The sequence below is a fragment of the Pezoporus wallicus genome, unplaced genomic scaffold (genome assembly GCF_028554395.1).
Source record: "Pezoporus wallicus isolate ANWC-B61680 ecotype Strahan unplaced genomic scaffold, APGP_CSIRO_Pwel_v1 contig_6401, whole genome shotgun sequence".
In the NCBI taxonomy this organism is placed as follows: Eukaryota; Metazoa; Chordata; class Aves; order Psittaciformes; family Psittacidae; genus Pezoporus; species Pezoporus wallicus.
This window is the reverse complement of record NW_026638608.1, coordinates 1,862,398-1,874,965: the sequence shown is the minus strand read 5'-3', so window position 1 is coordinate 1,874,965 and position 12,568 is coordinate 1,862,398. Positions and strand designations below refer to the sequence as shown.

Here is a 12,568-nt window from a genome sequence, read left to right as displayed (position 1 = left end):
GTAGTTCAAGGGGCATTTGTGAAGGCAACAACTGAACGAGAATGCTAGCTATGTCAGTGCCTCCCGCAACCTGCTGTGCTCTGTCCCTGTCATGCTTTCCACTGCAAGGCCCTGGGGAATGGAGCTGCTGCTGAGCAGCACCAGAGCAGAACTGACCTGTGTCAGGGCAGGACGGGGCTGTAACTGAGAGCATCTTCCCACGGGCCAGCCCATTTAGTCAGCACAGCTCACAGACCCACAGCTGCTCTTCAGGAACAGCGTCCCAGCCCAAGACCAGCTGCTGGCAGCAAGGACATAAGCTCCATGCCTCTTGTCAGTGCTGGTGAGTGGAGGCCCTGCTTGTAGGGATTTACCTGGGGCCTGGCAAACTGACATGACATCTTACCTTCTTCTCAATTCAAAGTCTGCAATAAGCAAAAGGATGCTGCTCTGGCAGGAGGAATGTACGGATGAGCCACAGTCCACACAGGTCCACTACATTGCAGTTTTCTTTTAAGCTTTAATCCAAGGTAGCACAATCTGCACCTTCTCATAATGAGGTATTTAAAACATTTTACAAAGAAATGGTATTCAAAGGCATTTAAAAATAAAACGTTTCCCTTTTCTGAATCAAATGCTAAAACCCCTGCTGACAAGTGCTGCTCCCTGTTAGGCCCACAGCGATAAAGCAGATGGCTAGAAAACTTACTTGAATGGCTTGAATCCCCTGAGGTGGGGATGGGTGTTTCCCTGAACTGGCCTTGCCTTAGTGCCTTTTGGGAGACTGCAGCAACCATCCCTTCCAAACCCCCTGAAATGCTAATAAAAGTTGTTACAAAATGCCAGGCTCTGTAAGCAAGTGGTCTCGCTGCACAAGCTGAGTGCGTGTGAAGGAGGCTGAGCCAGGAGCCATGCTCTAACTTCAGGATCTTGCAAGAGCAGCTGCTGTATCCTGCCCTTAGAGCAAGAGCTGCTGTGTCATGGTCAGAGTGACCTCCATAGCTGCTTGGCCACTCTGTCCAGAGCTGGCTCTGTGGAAAGCCAAGGGAATTCGGAAGAGGCTGTTATTTATCCACAGTGCTCTACCTGCTGTAGGTAACTGAAGGGCAGTTTGCTTTCTTCACAACTGTCTACTGCTGGCCTTTGGTCTCCTGCTCTAAGTGAGCAGGAGGCACAGACCACCTGGATACCTGCAACTGTGGCTGTTCATGTAGCACCACAGGGGAATGGAGATCTGGCCTCAGCCCTGGAAGACCTGGATTTATCAATAGCTTGAGAAGAGCTTTTCCAAACTGAAACTAGGCTAAACATACAGCTCCTGGCCAAAGTCAACCCCCAAATAAACTGTTTCTTGGAAAAAGAAACCAATCCAGTAGCAGGATTCTGGACAGCGTCTCCAGCTCTCAGCCACTAAAGCAAAAAGGCAGGAACTATAATCAGTGTAATTACCAAGCTAAGCCTGACACGAAGCTCCCCTCAGTCCCTGTAGTACTGCTCCCTCCTGGGGTTCCAGGCTGAAACTTAAGTAACAGTGCACACCGTTAAATAGGAAACGAACAGAAAAAGCCAAGACCACGCTCCAGGCTGTGGGATCTGCGACCACATGAGAGCCTGGCCCATCATCCCCCCCAGCTCCCTGGCACTCCATGGAGATAGGTGGGAGGAAGCAGCAGGGTCCACCGCACCAGTCCCCAGCTGGTCATGCACTGAATGGTGCCCCTCAAACAGATCGTGATGAATAGCCCATTGTTCTCTCCCTCTGCATCACCTTCATCTGGCTTTCATCAAAAAGAAAACAAAATAGAAATGAACACACGCACCCCCCGCACTCACAGTGGGAAGCTGGAGGCTTTGCTCAGCCTGTATTGCTCCTGCCCGAGCTGCTCAGGCACCAGGAGTACCCGCCTGCCCCATGAGTGGGCCACCACCATCCTGCGTGTCCTCCACAGGTGTCTGGTTAGTGTGCACCACGATTGTGCTCTCATCTACAAGCTCGCAGGCAGGATTGCTGAATGCAGACAATGGCAGTGTGATACGCTGCATTTCACGCTCATATACTTTCTGTTCATGCTTTTCCTTCAGGTCTTTCCCCCTAGATTCAAAACAAAACAAAACAAAACAGATGTACATGGGTGCCACTGCTTGGAGGCAGTCTCAGTAAACATAATACAACAGAAAACAAGGAACTCTGTAGGAAACATTTTCAGCTACACACAAAGGGCCAGAAACATTCCCTACTGTAAGCAGAGGACCCCATCTGACCCCATTCAACGAGCAGCCAGGTGAAGTTTGTTCCTCCCTCAAACTGTCATATTCACTGACATTGTGACTGCTAAATCATGATGGTAAAGCCAGGGTTCTTCAAACTATGGGTCTGACAAGTGTTTCCTTATACCTTATAGTCCTACAGAACTGCCCAGTGCAGGCCCAGAGGAGCAGTGAGACAGCAGAGAGCCCACTGCTGTGGAACAGAGCTTCTATAACCTGCTTCATCTGATAGAAACAGGTATCAGAAGTGGTGACAGATTCTGCATTTTGCTGCAGCAAACGAATGTGTGTAACAAAACGAAGCCATTCCTGAAAGTAGTAAAGCTTACTTCAGAGCTGGCCCTGCCTTCTGCCACTGCAACTCTCAGCTTAGTACCACAATCAGTTCCTCAAACTTGCCTCAGTCTTCAGCCTGTTGCTAAGGGAGGCAAAACCTCTGTAATTTGTACTGAGGAAGACTGTCTTGCTTTAAAAATGGATGGCATTAATAGCACGTTGTCTCCAGAAAAGCTATGTATATCAGAAGCTACTAAACCCATTAAAGGTTTCTCACCACACCTACCCAAACCTGCCAGCTTGCACATGCAATTTTTAGAGCAAGGCAAGAAGAGAGACAGTAAACCCGCACTGCAGCGCTGCTCTGAGCTCTCTGGGATTGAGGAAGCAAAGCTGCATTTGGACAAAGCCCAACACTGGTCTATTGCTTCTTCCCACCAAAGACAGGAGTGCGATGGGACAGAACTGCTCGCTTCTCCTGGAGCTTGTGATCCCAACCAGGCAGAGCTGCTGGGGTTTCCTGTCAGCACATGAGCAGTTTGGCTGCTTCTCAAAGCTGCCTACAAGCGTGCAGCAGTGGCTGCATTCCTGCCAGCATACGAGACAGCGTTCTCTGAAGCGACACCTCACATCAGATTCCTCGACAAGCAGCGCTGTGTTTTGCCCCTTATGTAACACTCCTCCCTCTGTTTTTTTTCTGTCGGCATTTATTATAAACACTTACATAAGGACATGTCCCAGCTTGGGAAAGAGCTCCTTCTGCTTGGCTGTGTCAGACTGCTGTCAAGCAGCCAAAATACAGAGCAAACCCTCCCAGAGGAGGCAGCCTGGCCCTTCACTTGCGGCAGGGACATTCACTGCTGTTTGTTAATCCTGCCCTGTCTCTTACAACTAAGCTGCTTGCTATTACCACTAACCTCAAACTGCTGAGCTACAGAAGCATTTCTACCCAACACAGCGAACTGGATGAACAACTAATAACTTAAGTGTGAACCAAAACTGACCTTAAAGTATACGATAGCTTCAGCAAAATGAACCTGGACCAAAAAAAAAGTGCTACTTGATATGCAGCTTCATAGGATACAATGCATGAGTGGCAAGGAATTTGCCAATTGTTTTTCTTCTAAAGCTAGCTAGACTAGAGAAACCAGGGGAACAGGTGGCCTGCTAAAAGGACTGTTCTTTCTCTGCTCGCAAAAGAAACTTCCTGTGAGGGCACGTGGGATCTGTTCTCTGCAGCTCTTACGTAAAATCAGCTCCTCTGGATGCATGTGAGAAAACCACATCAAAGCACACGTGCACACACACGCACAAAGCCAAAAAATAAGAGGGCAGAGTTTGAAACTTTACATGGGACAGAAGAGCATGCTGATGGGTGAAATGGAGAAGAACAGGATTAACTCTTAAATAGTTCTTTCCTCAGTTCAACAAGCGAAACTCTTGCACAACATGCTGTATCGCAACATATGCTACTGCCTGCCTTTTCACTGGGATCTGGTAATCTGCAGGTGCTCGGACATTCCTGCTCTACACTGCTTCATGCTTCCAGCTTTTGAATAAAGGACTAGCTACTGACCTCTTATAGATGTATCCCACGACAATGCCAGCTCCAATGGCAATGATTATCACCATCATGATCAGCCCCAGCACATACCCTGTAAAGAGAGAAAGGAAGAGACAAAATTAGAGACAGTAGATCCAGCTATAGCATTGCCTCAAAATAAATCTGTCCTGCCAGAATTAGAGGAATGGATCCATCACATGATCCTGAGTTTGTACCTAGTGTCCCTAAGTCCTTCTTTTCTTTGGAGTTCATCTGCACTCTCTGACTGATCCCAATGACGGGTTGCACAGCTGCTGCCTCACTCCGGGAGGGCAAGGTATCAGCTGGTTCAAACACCTGATCCACCTCCTCGGAAGTACCAGCTTCTTCTGTAGAGACTGGGGCTGTGGCAGCTGTAGCATCTGTTGAGAGGAAAAGGAGCTATACAGTATAACCAAGCATTGGTGAGTACTTCAAAATAACACACGCCTTGTGAGTGGGACAGATCTAGACTGGTATTACTGAACCGCCTTCAAAGTACACTGACAAACTCTTGTTCCCTCTTAAGTTCTTGCCAGAAATCCTACCAAAGCAGAGCAGAAATGTCCACCTCCCCCCACTTCGCTTTCACACAAACCTATTTAGCTAAGAGTGCAAAGCACCACCAGAGATGAGACAGAAATCAGACACAGCATAACAAACCCTGGGTTCAGGGCATGAGTCCAGGGGATGCACAATGACTTCATTTAGTGTATAATCAATATACAGGCTGCAGCTTCAATCATGCTGAACAGACGTGAACAAGATTATGAGAATCTCCATCCTGAATCTCCCAGGAGCCTATTTATCTCTCTTCTGCCTCAATCTTCCTGACACGGGAAGGTTTGACAGGAGACTCCAGCTGGGAGTCTCTCTCCCCTGTAAGAAGACATTCTTCTTACCCAGCCCCTCTTTGCAGCCTTGTAGCAAACTCCTCTAGCAAGATGGACAGGCTAAATCAGAGCAGCACAGCCACTGACTAGTGTTAAGTACAGCAAGTTCCTCCTGAGCCAGAGCTCAAAGTTGCAAAAGGGTGGATGCTCATAGCACAGACTCCTTCCAAGTCCTGTGGATTCTTTATCTACAGCATTGGCAGATTTTCAAGGTAGTTCCTTCTTTCATGACATAGTTAAAATGGAAGCTATAGCACAGTCAAAGCTATGACAGTGGAAAGTAGGTACCTAGGACCTGTCCTGAACAAAAATCCCTTCTTTTGGGAAATGCCATGCACGGTGTGCACCCACACCTGAAAAATCCCTCCACCTGGATCTCACCCCACAGCTGGCAGTAACTCCATGTGGATTTTCTATCTGCAGCCATTTTGAATCCTCAGTGGAATGTGAAATGGAAGTACAGAAGGGGAGTTAGGAAGTCAGGGTCTCCTGCACTGCACAGCCACAGAAGCTGAACTAAGGGGAGCTGCAGGACATGACTACAATAAAAAGGTGCCCACTCCTGATAAAAAGCCAGATCCCTTCAACATGCAAATGGTGTACTGGCTGAAAGGTCAGGTAACTCTCCTGAACCCAAAGCTGCAGGACTGTTTTGTGCAAGGGTCTTGGCAGCAGCACATTTGTTTTGCTTCATTTGTAGGGAAAACCAGGCAAAAACCAAGCAAAGTGAAGAAAAGGGGAGAGTGTATGTGTGGGGAGAAGTGTTTACATGCAAATGACAGCAATCCTGAGGGACAGTGGAGTGTGTACATCTTGAGGAACTCAGAAATAAGTAAACAGTTAAAAAAACCCAAGTGGTTACTTTGGCCTCAGTCAGTACTGACATCTCCTCTCCATGAAAACAGGCTTCAGCTACAGTTCTTCTCATGCCAAAGTGTTTCCCATCCTGACTATCCATGAGGAATCCAGCATCACGGGGATTGTTTCTTACTGTCCTCCTTTCAACTCCCATTTTCTCCGAGTTGTGTGTGTGCCCTATGCCCCATATCCAAATTCACCCTGGGACCCGTTTAGCAGCAAGACGCTTGTTTAGACAGCAGTAACATGCCCCATAGTAACAGCCTACCAACGTCTCTGTAGTTCCTAAATGCCCAGAGATCAGCTTTCTCAATACAGCTAAAGAGCCCAACAGTGACCAGTGACAAGAGAGGGCAGGGGGGCTCAAAGATTTGCACAGACCTTTTCTGGCACCAACGGAAAAGCTCTGGGGGTGGAGCGAGGCAGGGCTGGGAAGCAGATGTGCAAGCAGAAGGGACAGCTGGAAGGGGATCCTCGGGTACACTCCGTTCCCGGGGATGGTCAGGGGCTGTTTGTGCGCAGAGGGGTCCCCCACCCTAGGGACAAAGGCAGTGCCCAGCGGCAGGAGACGGGGGGGAGGGAAGTGCCCTAAGGATGGCCAGAGGGGAAGGGGGCCGACGGGGTCCGTTCCTACCTGAGCACGGGGCGATGTCGCAGGGTCGCCGCTCGGGGACCCCTGCAGCGCCTCGGACGTAACACCAGGGCGCGGCGTCGCCGTCCGGGTTCCTGCAGCTGTTGTGGTCCTCGGCGGCTGCTGGAGGGCGGCGGGTGGTCAGCGCGGGGACCCCGCGGCCCCGGCATCCCGCTCCCTCGACATCCCCCACCACCACCACCACCACCACCGCCGAGCCCCCGCCCCGCTGCCCGGACCCACCTGCCGGGAGCGCGGCGCCGGGGCCGCTCCGCACCGCCAGCCAGTTGAGGCACGGGGCACCACCGGAGGCCACTCGCTGGCTTCCTCGGTAGGACGCGCCGTTGCCGCGGAGGCACTCTGCGGAGAGACGAGGCCAAGCCATGCGGGTGGGCCGGGCAGCCCCCGCCGCCCCGGGCCGCTATCCGCACACCTCCCCTCCCGAGACCGGCCTTTGTCCCCCACACAAAGCCAGGCCGGTTCCCCCGGGCTGCACTTACCTTCAGCGCCGCGGGCCGCCAGCACCAGCGAGCCCAGCAGCACAACGCCCAGCGCCGCCGCCGCCCGCCGCGGACCCCCGCGCAGCATCTTCGGCGCAGCGGAGGAGGCGAGGAGCCGCCGCCAGCCCGGGCGCGCAGCTCGGCTCCGCGGCGAGACCTGCCCCGCCGCTCCCCTCCCCGGTAAACAACCGCCGGGCTGCGCTTCCCCCCCCCCCGCCCCGCAGCGGCCGCCGGGTCCTAACGCTGCCGCCGCCCGCCCCCGGGCAACACCCGGCCCCGTCGGGGAAGCCCCGGGAGGGGAAAGGGGCGGCCGGGAATGCGCCGCTGCTCCTTCACCTCCGCAGGGGCTTCCCCGTCCCGCCGGGACCGGGCGCAGCGATGGGTGCTCGGTACCGCGGGGCCCTTTGGCTCGGGGGAAACACGGGGAAAGGCTCCCCAAGCCCTGTCCCCGATAGCCACAGGAGATTTGTGGGCCAGGAGACGAGGCTCCCGACACAGAGCTGGGCTTGAACCGCCGACTGTGGCGGGGCGTTTGTCTTCAGGGACCTAAAATCGCTGTCTTGTCTCCCCTAGAGAGCCACCCCGAAGAACCAGATTCTCCTGCCCTGATTCTCCCTTTTGGTTTTCTCAGCCCTATAGAGAGAGGCCGTGAGTGGGGGGTACATGCTACCACGGAAGCCATGCACCTCCACATTTAAGGTTTACAGCCTTACCTCTGCTGATCGATTGATTTCCTTTGACTCCACATAATCTTAAGAGCTGTGCCTGCTTATAGAAAAACAAAGCAAACAGCCCCAAAATGCTTTACAGTGATTATATTGCAGGCATCCAGCTACCGTGATAAAGACTCTCTGCAGACATTTCAAAGTGTTAACAACAGATAGTTTTGTCTCCAAGCAGGCAGAGGTGTTTAGAAGTGGCTGTACACATCTGGAGTCACCAGCAACGTTTCTGGTTTACACCAGTGCAAAACAAGCCGCTGAATGCTTGGCTCTGTTGGACCACAAGCTCTTAAAAGTGGCCTGGGCCAACTGATAGGCTTGTAGACAAGTCACAGGCCTGCAGCACGGTGCTATTTCTGGCTTTCCCACAGAATTCCTGCTGACCTTGGCCGATGTGCCAGCCTCCCTTCTTTGCGCTTTCCCTTCCTGTTTCGTGAAGTACAACCCAAGCCCTCTTCCTCAGAAGAAGACAGGGCAGCCCCCTTCTTCTAAAGTGCTTTGAAATCACATAGAAACCACTGAACACATAAAAAGTGATTAAATGCCAAAAAGCTGCATGTTGTATTCAGTGTATGATGAACCGCTTTGCAGGGCAGGAGCAGCAGTCCTTTCTTTCCACTCCCAGATGTTTCCATGCTGGCAGTGCTCTCTGTCAGGCTGCTACAGGTCTCACAAGCAAGCTCAAGATGCTGATCCAACCCAGCTTTTGCCCGTTTCTTCCCAGGTCACATTTCCTTTAACCCTGCTGCATCCAGTCCACAAGAGAGCCACAAAAAAGACAGATGTACCAGCGTGACAGAGGGGGAACGAGGAAAACAGGTCAATTAAGCAGCACTACCACTGAACATGAAACCATAAGCCTTCAGCCTTTTGCGTGGTTCGTGCTTCAACAATATTACTTATGACTACAGTAAATTTAGTTTAATAATGTCAGATTTAAAACCCCTCCAGCCAGGTTGTAGAACAAAACCACAGACAAACAAAAACACAGTTGTGTGTGTCAGTCCTGACTGACATCCCCAGCTAAGATGTCTGCTTTATGGCGTCATGCTCATTGTCTGCACAGACACTGAGCTCTACATTCCTTATGCTCTCCAGTTACACCCTGTGAAAGCAAGGCTAGCTGGAGTAAGCAAGAATTTTTAATAAGGGCTATTGAATCAGGCCTTCTGTTTGTAATAGCTCTTCATAAGAGATTTTATGGGACAAATTCCTTGCAGTCAGAAACTGCAGGGCCACAGATGCATCCAGAGGCACAGTCTGTCCAAAACAACGGTTTGCAGAGGGCTGCCAGCCTGTACAATTAATTTCTTTTAGCTCATTTCATGAGACTAACCAATGCTTCCATGTCATCATGCACAGAAAGCACCTCCTCCTGCACATACTGATCCAAGATCTGCACGCTGGGCAGTAATCTCTGTGGAAACAAACCTCAGACCTTCCCAGCTCTCTCTCCTGCTATGTAACAAGTGAAATTTGCGCTTCTCATTACACCCAGCCAAGTTTCAGCAAACAATCTGAGTTTCTAGTGTGCAGAAGGACAATAGGGAATCTGGGTGAAATGCAAAAACCTCCATAATCATGCTAAAGATAAAAGCCTTTTCCACCACTGACTTCTAAGCAGAATCATTTCTCTTTCATCTCTGGCTTTCTCCAGGATGAGGGAAGATTCATGCTTGCCAGTTTCACAGAGTTAAGTTTAATAAGATGCCAGGTGGCAGCTGTCAAAGGCAGGCTCAATTGCTCTTTCTGCTGTTTGGGAATGGGTTTGCTCTTCTTGCTACACTTTTAGAGATTAAACCTGACATTACTTCCTAGGACTTGATTTTAAAATAACTATCTAAACTATAAGTAAGCTAATAGCTCTGCAGCTATAACCTCAGATATTTACATGTAAAATTCTGTGGGTATGTACACATACATGTGCCACAACACATCCACAAACACTTCAGGGGGGAATATATATGCTATTTTTAAGAATAAAAAACATTAAGCATCCTCCCTAAACTCAGTGTGAACCAGTTTCAGCTGTGAGCTGGTACCTTTGTGCTGTTTATACAGGTTCCGTAATGAACAGTGTCTGCTTTTTCTCTCTCCTGTCTGCCAACTGCTCTTTCTTGTTTGTTTGCTCTACTTTTTCACCTGTGGAAAAATTCAAAGTGTATTGAGAGTTTTCTTAAGAAGAAGCAGGGAGCTAACATACAGCACAGTATGCTGTGCAAAGAGAGGCAACCACAGCCCTGCAGCTTTAGAAGGGCTCGAAGCATCAAACCCTCCACCCTCCTCTAGCCACAACAAAGTACATTCAGATCTTTCAGGGCAAAAGTTCATCTATCTTCCTATGAAAGAATTATAACACTTTGTTACTTAATCTTACTAAATAAGATACTGGGAAGAGTAAGCAAAATACATTTTCTAATCTAAGTATTCTTTCCTAGCCAAATTAACATGGATTGCTTAAAATGGAAAAACTTGACCATTGCCCTCTTTGTAATAGGGCATATGTCATGTTCCCATAACTTCCTCTTTTTTCTTTCTAGGCAAATCAAAACAATTCTTCCAGTCTCCCCTCAAAACTAGTTTTTCTGAACCATTTTCTGCTTCCTTCATAAATTATGGTGTCTGAGAATAAAGATGGTACACTCTGAGACTATGAACAGAATATTAGACCAATTTGTGCTTAAAGCTTAAAAAACTATAAGCATCAAGTATTACTAAGCACTAGTAAGTACTTGCATCTCCCCAAAAAGCAGGTTTTTTTACTCCTTTGTTGCCTCTGGATCTTGAAAATAACTGTGTGTCTCACCTGTAAGAAAGCTTCTGTAAGCAATGATGTAGGAGTCTGGAAGAAATACGCTTTATTCCTAACCTAGAAACAATCTGAATAGAAGGAAAAAACCCACATCAAAGCTGCAACAAAAGGATCAGATATTGGTTTATGAAACTAAGCCGAGTATAACCAAAAATCAAGACAGTCACTACAAAGGGGTCTGTGGAGCGATAGAGAAATCTCTGATTGCACTCTTGTATCCCCCTGCTGACATGCTCAAGGAAAGGCTTTCCCCTCCCCCTTCAATCTGACAGCATGAGCTATTGCTAAGTAAATGCCAGCCACAGCCTCCAAGGACTAACAAGTCTGCAGAAGCAAAACAACCATATGTGATATTTGAACTGGTTCAGACTGGTTCAGAGTTTGCTCTGCTCACTCAAAGTGCCTTCTCAGATGAGCGTTCTGTGTGGGCTGTAAGAAAAGGACAGAGGCCTCAGGAGGGCAATCGGGGCTCTATTGTTTACCGGGGGAGCAGCACTGCAGCTATGCTTTCCTCCCATTAAGAGATTAGCACTAAATACTCTTGGCAATCACTGATTTGAGAAGTTTCACACGCTGAGGCCTCTAACAGCAACATTTCTGTGTTCTTTCGGTCACAAACTGCCCAGTGCGTTTCCACCATTCCCTGTAGTAAGGGGCTCAGCTTGGATCCTAGCCCATAGCTCTCTCCACTGCCTTCTGAACTTGGTATCTGGACTGGACACTGCTTTTCCCTGCTATCAGGGAGTGTGTCTCCTAGCAAGGTATCATAAAACTGTAACAATAATGTTAGGAATGAGGTACAAAGATGTGTCAGCTCCCACTTGCCTTGTTGATGTATTTTTGCTACACATGCAGGCCGCTCTTGACAAAAACCAGCGTGCATTTTTTACATGTGGAGGAAGGGAAGCTATTGTGAAAGATACACAGGTCTCTGCATCAAGAACAGGAGCCTCACTCTGAATTATTTTACTGATTTGTTGCTTGACCTTAGGTAAGCTTCTGCCTCAGTTTTCCGTGTTAATATTAGTTATGTCACAAAGACAGGATTAAATGTCTGCAAAGTGCTTTGTAAGCTTCAGACATGCAATACATACCTTATGAAATATAGTTTTTCAAGGGGAGGAAATCATGCACGGAAGGTCTTGTTCTACCTGTGTAGTGCTCACTTAGATGAAAAGTACAAATAAGCATCAATCCATGAAGAAAACCAGGAGAAAGTGTTATGTTGTTGGGGTTTTTTTTAAGGTAGAAAAGTACATTTGTAGCTTTCTTGTTCCTCACTTCACTGTTGTGCACAGGAGTAGCTAACAAAGCTGAGCACTCAGATAAACCAACGTGTGTTCTTGTTAGGAAATGCTGATCTAAAAATAATGTTTATCTGCACACAAGAAACATGAAAAAGGCAGCACCAAAACATCTGGAGATCTGAGTCAAAGGAAGTAAAGTTTCTCTTCTGATATCTGTTCAAAATTAACGTCCAGGGAGTTGGATGGGATTATTAAATATGCTTCAATCCCTCACTCACTGTGGAAGCTGACTGCACAACCAAAAGGGACAGACCAAAACTCTGGGCTAATAATCATGGAATATTATCAAAGTAAGAGTTAGATTCTGTTGTGGAAAGCATGAGGTTAGAGTTGCACTTAAATATGCAAAATGTCCCATTCCTGATGAAAATGCATGTCTAAATAGTACAACCATTCATTGTAAGCAAGTGAACCATATCCCATGACAACAGGAAGGCAGTGAGATTGTAAACATAAAAAAACCCCACCAAATTAATTTTCTTATCTATTTAAGGGTTTGGGACTAGGCCTCAAATGAGGGTAAGAGCAGTGCCCCATTTAGTAATGGGTCTCTTTGTAATTCAGCATGTGAGCAGAGAAGCAGAGACCAAACCTTTTCAGTAGAGCTACTAGTGTTTCCTCACAAGAGCGCTGGATTCACGGACATTTACAATGCAGAGCTCTCCTCTCCAGATTTTATTTTCTTAGCTGACCTGAAAGCAGATAAAACCATTGGCACATGGCTTCTGTAAAAGACCTCT

The 12,568-nt window shown here is 48.3% G+C and overlaps 2 protein-coding genes across 3 annotated transcripts in view; one reads left to right on the top strand and one right to left on the bottom strand.

Annotated features, from left to right (window-relative positions):
- The window catches only part of LIMK2 (LIM domain kinase 2), an 80,528-nt gene that overhangs the window by 32,098 nt on the left and 35,862 nt on the right, over positions 1–12,568 (top strand). The gene's annotated exons all lie outside the window — the stretch shown is intronic.
- On the bottom strand, positions 476–7,191 carry PIK3IP1 (phosphoinositide-3-kinase interacting protein 1). 2 transcript variants are annotated; one of them, XM_057411465.1, is made up of 6 exons: positions 6,988–7,191; positions 6,731–6,847; positions 6,491–6,607; positions 4,303–4,488; positions 4,100–4,178; positions 476–2,071 (listed from the first exon to the last, which is right to left on the bottom strand). In XM_057411465.1, the coding sequence occupies exons 1-6, from the start codon at positions 7,073–7,075 to the stop codon at positions 1,864–1,866; spliced, it is 795 nt and encodes a 264-aa protein (XP_057267448.1). In that variant the 5' UTR covers positions 7,076–7,191; the 3' UTR covers positions 476–1,863. The 2 variants fall into 2 exon arrangements, with proteins under 2 accessions (XP_057267448.1, XP_057267447.1); XM_057411464.1 differs by having other exon boundaries at positions 6,491–6,610; positions 6,988–7,186.